This window comes from Engystomops pustulosus, chromosome 1 (assembly GCF_040894005.1).
Source record: "Engystomops pustulosus chromosome 1, aEngPut4.maternal, whole genome shotgun sequence".
NCBI classification, from domain to species: Eukaryota; Metazoa; Chordata; class Amphibia; order Anura; family Leptodactylidae; genus Engystomops; species Engystomops pustulosus.
In genome coordinates this window covers 83540054-83551326 of record NC_092411.1, presented here as the reverse complement: position 1 = coordinate 83551326, position 11273 = coordinate 83540054, and the positions used below count along the sequence as shown (strand labels likewise).

Genomic DNA, 11273 nt, shown 5'->3' with positions numbered 1-11273 from the left:
TATTCCCGGCCATCCGGGTAACATGGCGAGTTCTACGTATGACTGCTGCCAGTGCCCACTCTCGCCCCATAGTCACAGCTTTCATTATGAGAAGTCACCCTCCAGTACGTGGCTAGTCATTCCTGACAGGAAAAGCTACGAGCCGATATTGGTTTCCTTTCTTCTAGCATCATAGTTCATCATAAATCCCATCTGACAGATTCATGATTTGGCGGCAGCCTGTGATCAGCCTTATAAAGCTGGCGGCTTCAGTGATACAGCCGGGAGCCTAGCAATACAGTATAATAATGATCTTTATTTCTATAGCGCCATCATATTCCATAGCGCTTTACAAATCATAGGGGGCATATACAAATATAATAAAACATTATAGAGTACAAACAGTCATATGGAACAATAGGAGTGAGGTCCCTGCTCGCAAGAGCTTACAGTCTTAAGAGGAAGAGTGGGGTGACACAAGAGGTAAAAGAATATGTAATGGTCCAGCCATAAGGGAATAGAACAATATATAATAAATAGAACTGCTGTCGCTTGACCCAGTCATCAGCCGTCATCTTATATACAAAGTCCAGGGTGAATGGAACTGCAGAGAAGCTTGGTGACTGCTGGTTGCTGGGTAACAGATGGGAGGACGACACCGGATGGGTTAGTAAAAAAAAAATCGTTGAAACTTCATGCAGTTAATGAGTGTTATAGGCTTGCCTAAAGAGATGGGTTTTAAGAGCACGTTTGAAACTTTGGGGGCGCGGTCCCACGGTGCGTTTGCAAACGCAGACCAAACCACGCCCACCGGGGCGGTCCGCGGTCCGATCGCATCGGCGTTTTCCATAGAAACATAGAGAAACGCCGATGCGATCGGACCGCGGACCGCCCCGGTGGGCGTGGTTTGGTCTGCGTCTGCGTTTGCAAACGCACCGTGGGACCGCGCCCTGAAGGTTAGGTATTAGTCTGATAGTCCGGGGCAGAGCATTCCTTAGAATGGGTGCAGCTCTAGAGAAATCTTGGACACGCAAGTGGGAGGTCCGCACTAGGGTAGAGGTTAAAGGAGTATTCCCATCTGGGCATTTACATTTAAATAAATTCATTTGCCATATGTAAACATTTCTTCAATTGGATGTTAATAAAAAAAAAATGTTCCCGTGTGAAGATAATTTCTCATAAATGTAGTCATGTGGTCCCTTAGAAACCAGATAGCTTCCTTGGATACGACCACGTCACTCTGGCTGCGGTGGCCAGACATGCGCTATAGAGTCCTGCCGGACCACCAGGATTCAGCAATCATTACCACAGGACAGCTGTTCGACATGCAGTAACTCCCGGACATTTTATATACAACAACCTTTTGTTTCTATGTGCACTCAATCCATCAGAGGTGGCCGTATCCGAGGAAGCAATCTCGTTTCTAAGGGACAACATGGCTACATTTATGAGAAATTATCTTCACACAGGAACATTTTTTTTAATGACATCTAATTGAAGAAATGTTTACATATGGCAGATTAATGAAACTGAATGTGAGTGCCCAGATGAGAATACCCCTTTAATCTAAGATCACTGGCGGATCTAAGAGCACAGGATGGGCGATAGACTAAGATGAGAGAGAAGAGGTAGGGAGGTGCAGCATTATGCAGAGCTTTGTGGATGAGGGTTATTATTTTAAACTGTATTCAAAAGGAGACTGGCAGCCAGTGCAGCGACTGGCATGAACTGGAGGCATCTATGAAGCGTTTAGTCTGAAAGACGAGCCTGGCTGCTGCATTAAGAATAGATTGAAGAGGAGAGAGTTTTGTGAGTGGAAAACCAGTTAGTAGAGAGTTACAGTAGTCTAGACGAGAGGGAATCAGAGCAACAGTTAGCATTTTACAGGTTTCAAATGTGAGAAATGGGCGGATTCTGGAGATGTTTCTGAGATGCATCCGGCAAGAGCGAGCAAGAGATTGAATATATGGTGAAAAGGAGAGGTCAGAGTCCAGCACAACGTCAAGACAACAGGCCTGCTGCTTCGGGGTTATGGTGACCCCACAGACTGATATGGAGAGGTTAGTATAGGCTCTGTTAGTGGATGGTGGAGAGACAAGAAGTTGGCTCTTAGAAAGATTGTTTCAGGAAGAGAGAGGACATGATGGTAGAGACAGCAAGGAGACAATCACTAGTGTTCTGGGTTAGGTCAGGGCTGATGTTACGTGCCAAATATACAGTTGGGTATCATCAGAATAAAGATGATGTTGAAAACCAAATCTGCTGATGGTTTGTCCAAAGGGGGCTGTATAGATGGAGAAGAGAAGACCTGGGACTGATCCCTGAGGAACCCTGACAGTGAGAGGAAAAGAAGAAGAGAAAGATCTGTAAAAGGAGACACTGAAAGTGCGGTCAGAGAGATAGGAGGAAAACCAAAAGAGTGCAGTGTCCTTCAGGCCAATAGAGCGAAGCATCCTGAGGAGAAGCTGGTGTTCCACAGTATCAAACGCTGCTGAGAGATCCAAAAGAATAGTGAGGTGAGAAGTGACTGCAGGGGAGAAGGACTGTATGCGATGAGAGGGGATGGGGTCACTGATGCAGGTAGTGGGGCGAGCAGAAGAGAGAAGCCTGGACACTTCTTCCTCTGTGACTGGCTCAAATTAAGAGAGTGAACAGGGTAAGGTACCAGAGTGAAGGGGATTTATGGAGTTAGTGGACTGAGCAATTATTTCCTGGCAAATACAATCAATTTTATCTTTAAAGTAGGTGGCCAGATCTTCAACCCCAAGGTCTGTGACAGGTTGCTGTACCTTTGGTGTTAGTAAGGAATGAAGAGTATTGAAGAGCCTTTTGGGGTTGTTAGAAAGAGAAGATACACTCACCAGCCACTTTATTAGGTACACCATGCTAGTAACGGGTTGGACCCCCTTTTGCCTTCAGAACTTCCTCAATTCTTCGTGGCACATCCATGATGCGAATCTCCCGTTCCACCACATCCCAAAGATGCTCTATTGGATTAAGATCTGGTGACTGTGGAGGCCATTTGAGTACAGTGAACTCATTGTCATGTTCAAGAAACCAGTCCGAGATGATTCCAGCTTTATGACATGGCGCATTATCCTGCTGAAAGTAGCCATCAGATGTTGGGTACATTGTGGTCATAAAGGGATGGACATGGTCAGCAACAATACTCAGGTAGGCTGTGGCGTTGCAACGATGCTCAATTGGTACCAAGGGGCCCAAAGAGTGCCAAGAAAATATTCCCTACTCCATGACACCACCACCACCAGCCTGAACCGTTGATACAAGGCAGGATGGATCCATGCTTTCATGTTGTTGACCCAAATTCTGACCCTACCATCCGAATGTCGCAGCAGAAATCGAGACTCATCAGACCAGGCAACGTTTTTCCAATCTTCTACTGTCCAATTTCGATGAGCTTGTGCAAATTGTAGCCTCAGTTTCCTGTTCTTAGCTGAAGGGAGTGGCACCCGGTGTGGTCTTCTGCTGCTGTAGCCCATCTGCCTCAAAGTTGGACGTACTATGCGTTCAGAGATGTTCTTCTGCCTACCTTGGTTGTAACGGGTGGCGATTTGAGTCACTGTTGCCTTTCTATCAGCTCGAACCAGTCTGCCCATTCTCCTCCGCCCACAGAACTGCCGCTCACTGGATGTTTTTTCTTTTTCGGACCATTCTCTGTAAACCCTAGAGATGGTTGTGCGTGAAAATCCCAGTAGATGCCACGTTCAAAGGCACTCAAATCACCTTTCTTCCCCATACTGATGCTCGGTTTGAACTGCAGGAGATTGTCTTGACCATGTCTACATGCCTAAATGCACTGAGTTGCCGCCATGTGATTGGCTGATTAGAAATTAAGTGTTAACAAGCAGTTGGACAGGTGTACCTAATAAAGTGGCCGGTGAGTGTATGAGATTAGTTAAATAGACCTGTTTAGCAAGATGAAGAGCAGAGTTATAGGATTTGAGCATAAATTTAAAGTGAAGAAAGCCAGCAGAAGTGTCCACAGACGTTCGGCACTCCTGAAGCACTTATGTAGGAAACGGGTTTGTAGCGTGAGCCAAGGTTGCCTCTAGGTGGTTAGGAAATTCAGAGTTGTACGAATCCCAGAGAGGTAGTAAGTGATAAAAGCTGAGAGGCTGAAGAGGAGATGGGGTTGTTGATAGGAATGTTAAAATTTCCCATGATGAATGCTGGGATATCACAAGAAAGAAAGCGAGGGAGCCAGGAAGCAAAGTGATCAAGGAACTGGTAGGGTGAGCCAGGAGGACGGTATACTACAGCCACAAGATGAGAGAATGGGCGGAAAGTCTGAGGGTGTGGACCTCAAAAGATGGGAAAACAAGAGGGGACAGGAGGAACAACCTGGAAAGTGCATCGTGGAGAGAGGAGTATGCCTTCCCCTCCTCACTGCCTATTCTCAGGTCTGGAGGAGAGAGAAGTGCAAACCATTAGTGCAGCAGGTGATACAAGTTCATCCTGCTGGATCCATGTTTCGAGTGGACTCAAGCTTATTGCACACAGCGGGCATTCCAGAGGGCACATTTGAAAGGAGTTGTAAGACAGGAAGGGGAGATAGTAAAGTATAATTAAATTGAATATTTCTAATATTGTACATTAGGCATCCAGTGATAGACATGTTCAACTCTTGCATCTCAATGACAGGTCAATCCTCATCTCAAACACTTGCATCTCTTCTCATTGTAGATCATAAGCAAATTTAGCAGGGCCACCACCAAATGTCTCTACTACTTGAATTGCCATATTAAGGCTTATTCACACCAACAGATTCAGTCTAAACAGAAGGAATACTCCAGGTCAGGAGTTCCGATATACTGTATATTCCACATATGTCCCACAATACTGAAAATTTACTACAATACTGCTTTTTATCCTATGGGAATAGGAGCATCAAGTATAACTAAGGCTTTGACTTCTGTCCCCTGAGCAGTGTTTGGTCTGAAATGTGCCTACCATACAATTACAGTATGTGAATATTGAGATAAATTGTCCGTTTCATCTTTACAGTCAAATATGTTACTGCATGCAAATCACAAGACACCAGACATTAGTTAAATGGAATTTTATTGATGTAATTTGACTATGAAACTTAGTCAAAGAGTCCAAATCCCATATCATCATCAGATTCCTCAGACTCTTCTTTCTCCTTTTCCTGTGCAGGTGCAGCAGCTGGAGCTTTAGCAGCCTCCACCACAGGAGCAGCAACAGCAAAAGCAGATGGATCTGCCAAGAAAGCCTTGACCTGCAAAACAAAGCCCAGTAAACAGGATTTCAAGTGCCAGATTAGTTCCTAAATTTACAGATATTTCTATGCTACAAGAGGAAAATCTGATATCTTGACAATGCACCCAAATAAGACCACCAGATAAAGTAAAACTGCTTTTATAATGCAATAAATATAATATTGGATTTAAAAAGAGGATTGTAACCCAAGCACACTGACATACTCATGTGTGCCCCCTTTGCAGGGATCTGCTCTTGTAGCTTCTTATGCCCTGCTTTTTAAGAAAAGGTTTTTAAAAAAAATTAAGGAAATATGCCTGAGGGGCTCAACACCAATGGAGCCCAGAGACCCCCATTTGCATAACTTTAAACGCATTTTTGTTAAGACCAGGAAATTGGCTGCAAAAGCAGAGGGGACACACACACACCAGTATGTCTGTGTTTGGTTTACAAACCTGGTAGATGTCCTTTAAAGTCTGGTCATAGATTTGCTATATGGAGGAGATCAGCTACAGAGGTGTCCTACCCCTTAAGTGTCCCCCTTACAGAACCACAGGAGTCAGAACCAGAAGAGAGAAGGCTCTTATTTTGCAGTTCTAAAGAGTTGGCTGATCCTCTTTTTTTATAGCACATTTTTATTACATTTTCCCGTTCCAACAAAGAAAAACAGACAGACATCCGGCATCCCCCCCTTCCCCTGGCACAGTCCTCCAGACGATCGTATTACAACTGTTCAGTACCTCCTCCCCTTTAATAGGCACTGCTGAAAAAAATACAAGCAGTGATTTATATACCATGACAGTCACAACATTCATTTTACCTTGTCTGCCAATGGGAAGCTGTAGTCTGTCTCCACTGCAACAGCAAGAACCCGCTTGTATCCATTGATGATTGAGTGAGGAATGGAGGCAACAGTGGGATAGCCGATCTGCAGGCAAACACTGGCCACATTGCGCACACCCTAAAGAGAACAAACTTTAGAAGCTGTTCTTAAAGTCACAAGCATAAGTGTTCTCTAACTTGGATCAGTAACGTACCTCCAAAAAGCGAGTTCTCAGGGCATCTTCAGTGATGTCCAAGACCTCTGGGCTGTAGATGCTTCCATTGTCATATACTTGTTGAATGATCAAACCAAAGGAGAATGGAGAAATGTTCAACATGTTCAGCAGAGTGGCTTCACTGGCACCTACTTTATCTCCAGTCTTGATAAGTTGGACATCACTCTGCAGAGAAACAATTTGATTAAAGCGGAGGTGTAAAACAATTATACCATGTATGTGGTATAGTGGAGTATAGAATGTGTACCACTTACCAAGATTTCAATAGTTCCTCTGGAGATTTTTGTGGTGATTCCCAAAGCCTGGAAGAAGGAAGTCTTCTCAGGGCCTAGACCAGTATTCTGGGCAGGCACTGTGACTTCACATGGTGCAATGGCTCCAGCACGAGCAGAAGCTGGCACCTACAAAACATTTGTACAATATAAGTGCACCATATACAGTTTGCATGAGCAGCCAAGAGTAAATATAGCATTAATGGCTTATAAAGGAAACCCACAGACAGCCTAACCAATGTGGAACCACAATAGAATCCTAAAAAGGCTTCTTTTTAAGTAGCAAGTCTAAGGATTATTCAGACTGATGTTTGCCAAAAAACACGGATGTGAGATATTAGTGTCCAGTCCATATTGTATCCGCATACTTTTACATCTCAGTTCTGCAAATATGAAAAACATTTTCAAAAACATTTTTTACCCAGCTAGCTTCCTAGCAACATTTGAGAAAAAAAAACAGACTGCATGTGGATGTAATTTGTGTGGAACCATTGACTTGTATGGAGGTCTGTGGTCTGCATGCTACAATTTTTTTTTCACAGTCCGCACATCATTGTAAAAAGCTAACATGAGAACAGACCCATAAAAAAAAAATCAAAGGGTCAGTGTGCCATCTCCAAAAAAAAAAAAAATCATGCTTTTCTAGAGCTACAAACTAACTTTTTGCAAAAAAAACATGATAACCAGTCAATACCCCAGGCTATAGAATATCTCATGGAAATCTAATTACCTTGTTGGCAAGCAACATATCTCGCACTTCCGTAAGATCTTCCTTTGTGAACACGAATCCCACATTTCCCTTGATGTGAGGCAGAAGCCTAAAAAGCAAAACTTATAAATGGCACGAAAGAAAAACACAAGTCTTAAAGACAAAAATCCACTCACTTCTCCAGGGCAGAGTTATTCTCCAAGTGGCCACGGATAGCCTTGCGCATCATGGTGTTCTTTCCCATCAGCACAACAGCTTTTCCACGCAGGGACATACGGATCTGTTGCATTTGCTTGGAACCAACATTGTCCGCCCCCACGATAAAGCATTTTGGATAATCATCCAGCAATTGCTGCAAGAAGAATGAACATCAGTTTAATAGCTGTAAACTTTGGGGCTTTATTATTTTTTTTTAAATAAAGGTGAAAGTATTTTATACAGCAGCATCATATTACCCAAAACTAGCTTGCAGCATGGAATCACCAATAGTACCAGCCTAACTAGGCAAGCGTATTGTGACCAACCACAAAAATTGCTATGTCCATTTGTTTGAATGGGATGTCAGACTGCCATGTTGCCACTCATTTCCTATTTTGGAAAGATGACCATTTAAACATGGGGACCTAGCCATATTGAACAATGGCAACAAAGTGCAATAATAAGTGCACTTGACACTGGACAATCCTTCCTCAAAATAACTACCTTTCATGCATGACAGGGTCTGCCATAAATGCTTAATAGTGGTGGGTTCTGCCTCTGGAAAACAAATTGCCCTCCATTTACAGTTTCTGTAACTGGCAGAAACTATGTATGTTTTATGCAAAAGCTTTGTAAGTTACAGCTGCATTTTGTCCAAAACTTGACCACCATCCAAAGGGACTAACCACACAAGTGTCTCATGGGAACACATGCAAGTTTAACTGCATCAAAACTTCTTACTGAATAATAAGTACATAAACTTACAATGATTTTCATAAAATAGTTAGACTTCCACGTAGCCCTGTCTTCCCTGGGCATCTTGTCAGTGCTTCCAAGGATTGCCACAAAAAGGGTTTAAAGACCTGATGATCCTGTAAGAGAAAGGAGAACTACTTTAGTGGCAACCTGAAACAACTTTGTAGATGTCAAATCTGGTGATTGCAGGGGCCACTTATTTCTGATTGGATAAGCTTTACAGTGAGTAAGTACTTTTAAACTAAGATCAAGGCTCAACTCCCTAGTTTTTACAGTAAAACATATCACGAGACAAAAACACACAAACACCACAGATCCCCCATAAGTCACATTTATTAGTATTACAGGTCATGAGGGCACATTAGGTACCACCTACAACACCCACCAACTCTTCCTTACAGGACATGTCCCCCGTGTAAACAGGGTCTTATATTGACCGGTCTGGAACATGGAGAGAAGGCTGGGGACAACACTCCGCTACAGAGCCGTGACACTACAACGTGAATACCAGCTCAGCAGCGTTTAGCTACACTGTAGGTGCATAGGCACACACGATACACAGTGCACCGAAAACCGCAACAGGACGTTACAATATTCACATGGGGCTGTTACACAATACTGCTCCACAGTGGAGCCGAGCAGTGCACGCAGGAGTTACTTGAGGCCTCACAACTACTCGCCACTCTATGAGTAGGCCGCACGTACCTCACACGAGGGCTCCGGGAGGTAAAAGGGAGCGTGTTCCGACAAGGTCGCTTTTATGTTACAATACACAAACCAATCAACAAGCTAGAATTCCGAGACAGCGCAGATGATTGGATGTGACGTTTTGCTGTTTCGCTTGTTATTGGACGTGTAGGCAGTCACTCAGACCCGTGCTCGTAAAGGAACATGCACCAAAACGATGGCGTTTTCTAGTGCATAGATAACATGGAGCCCTCTAGTGGAGTGGAGGTGAGGTAACAGTCCCAAATGTTATAACGCGCAGCAAGGCGGGTAAAGATTTAGGAGTCAGGAAAGGAAGATGCTGGAAGTACATGATCATTTCTGAAGATTCAACCACATCCACTGCCTCAAGCAGTAACATTTTCACTACCTTTCATCACACCTATAGTAAAACTCTATGTGTCCAGTAAAATACAGATTTTGTAATGGTAATGTGTGAACAATATCCCAGTATCTTTGGTGGGAATCTAAAGCTGGTCCGCACAATCACATCATACATCATGGCTTCCGATTATTAATGGGTTGTTATCAAATGAGCTGGCACGAAGAACAGGCTCATTCGTGTGAACAACAGGAGTCGGCTCCCTTCAGCGAGCTGATAGGTCACGTAATCCCACCCCTAATTGGTTAAAAGTGGCGTTGAGTGGGGTGACTGAATGGCCTAAGGCTCCCTATTATACATTTAATTGGGAGCTGTTCAGGAGCCGGAAGACCAGCTCTTAGTGATCGAAGGCTAAAGATCCAGCTCACTAAGAAGAGCCGGACTTCCCATCACTACTTCCGGTCTCTAAGCTCTAAGATGCACACAGGATAGACAGACAGCTCCCTGCTTCACCCACGCATTCATCTGCAAACTGCAAAGGACATAAATCTCTTTAATGGAATCATGGGAGGGATGCATCTAGGGCATCAACGGTGTAACGGCTGCAGAGGTTGCGACCACGACCGGGCCCGGGGATGGAAGGGGCGGGATGTGGGGCCATGACAGGAGAAGATTGCATGGGAAGAGGCATGTCTGCATGACACCATACAGCAGTGATGGCGAACCTATGGCACGGGTGCCAGAGGTGGCACTCGGGGACCTTTCTGTGGGCACCCAGGCTGTCGTCCCAGGACAAAGTTCACCAGACAGGACTTAAATCTACCTGCAGTCCTAGACAATTTAGATGTAGCTCTTTTAAAGTGACGTATCCTTGACTGATTGGAACTGCAAGAGGAGTAAGAAGGTGTGAACAGGCCCAAAATATTTTTGGAGGTCCTAATACTGGCCCCACGATTCTTCCTGTACAGAGAGACCTTAGAGAGAAGCTGATGTCTGAATTTGCCTTCCTGCTTTCAACTGTATTGGTGTCCTCAGGGAGCTGATACGATTGACTGTTGTGGAACAAAAGAGAGCAATAAGTTACTGTTTAAATTGTCAAGTTGGCACTCAATGGTAAATAAGTAGGTTTTGGTTGAAGTTTGGGCACCCGGTCTCTAAAAGGTTTGCCATCACTGCCATACAGTGTGCATGGGCAGAGTGCACAGACTTGTCACTGCCCATGCTGCTGCATGGGACGTTGCGAGAAGCCTACAGCATGGGAGGCAAGTACTGAGTTTATATATTTTTAAGCCTGTGAAGGCTAATGGACAATTTCTTTGCGATTGGAGGCTGCTGCCAGACAACTAATTATTAAGGGGAAGGTGCTGCTAGACATTCCACTGAGTCCAGGATGCTGCTATTGCTTTAAATTATCCAAGTGGTTTTGAGAATGTTTTTTTTCCTGACAAAATGTACTATATGTTAGTGGGTTTTTTTGGTTGATATGTTTTTCTTTTTTTTTTTATTAAAAAGGGAAAGAGGGATGTTGGCCTTTTAGAAGCCAAATTTGACAGAAATCGTTTATGTGTCAGGATGCATTTTGAGAGGCCTAGTGGTACAAAACAGAGAGGAAACCCAACAAGTGAAACCTTTTAGTAAAGTTTAATTAAGAAATCAAATTTTTCAATAATAATTTGCTCATTTAGCCAAAAAAATGCACATTTTGGAGGGGTTAAAGGGAAAAATACATCTTAAACTTTGTTGTCCAATTTCTTCCATGAATAAAAGTACTCTAGGGAAGAGGCCGTTTTCAGATGCCGTTACGCCCCTGTGGTATCATAACAGCAAAAAAACCCCAACAAGTGAGACCATCTTGAAAACAAGGGCTCACGGTCTGTGTGATAGCTTGAAAACAGTGGAACACGGGAGCTGAGAGTAACTGTGTTCCGGTGTCTCAAGTGTGGAGGGGGGAGCTAGCACCTCGGCTGGATCACACCCTCGGAAGAGTCTTCGGAACAGGTGCCTGCTCCACC

The 11273-nt window shown here is 44.0% G+C and overlaps 1 protein-coding gene across 1 annotated transcript; it reads right to left on the bottom strand.

Annotated features, from left to right (window-relative positions):
• Window positions 1-5044: 5044 nt before the first annotated feature.
• Window positions 5045-9062, bottom strand: RPLP0 (ribosomal protein lateral stalk subunit P0). The gene is made up of 8 exons (XM_072146356.1): window positions 8919-9062; window positions 8223-8329; window positions 7436-7611; window positions 7281-7368; window positions 6533-6679; window positions 6258-6443; window positions 6041-6181; window positions 5045-5239 (listed from the first exon to the last, which is right to left on the bottom strand). Exons 2-8 carry the CDS (start codon window positions 8274-8276, stop codon window positions 5087-5089), a joined length of 945 nt encoding a protein of 314 aa, XP_072002457.1. The 5' UTR covers window positions 8277-8329; window positions 8919-9062; the 3' UTR covers window positions 5045-5086.
• Window positions 9063-11273: the final 2211 nt, after the last annotated feature.

Coding starts and splice junctions, on each gene's coding strand:
- RPLP0 (XM_072146356.1), bottom strand. CDS start 8,276: ATGCCCAGGGAAGACAGGGCTACGTGGAAGTCTAACTATTTTATGAAA. Junction 7,369..7,435: donor AATAACTCTGCCCTGGAGAA/GTGAGTGGATTT, acceptor TTTGCTTTTTAG/GCTTCTGCCTCACATCAAGG. Junction 5,240..6,040: donor GCTTCCCATTGGCAGACAAG/GTAAAATGAATG, acceptor TTTGTTTTGCAG/GTCAAGGCTTTCTTGGCAGA.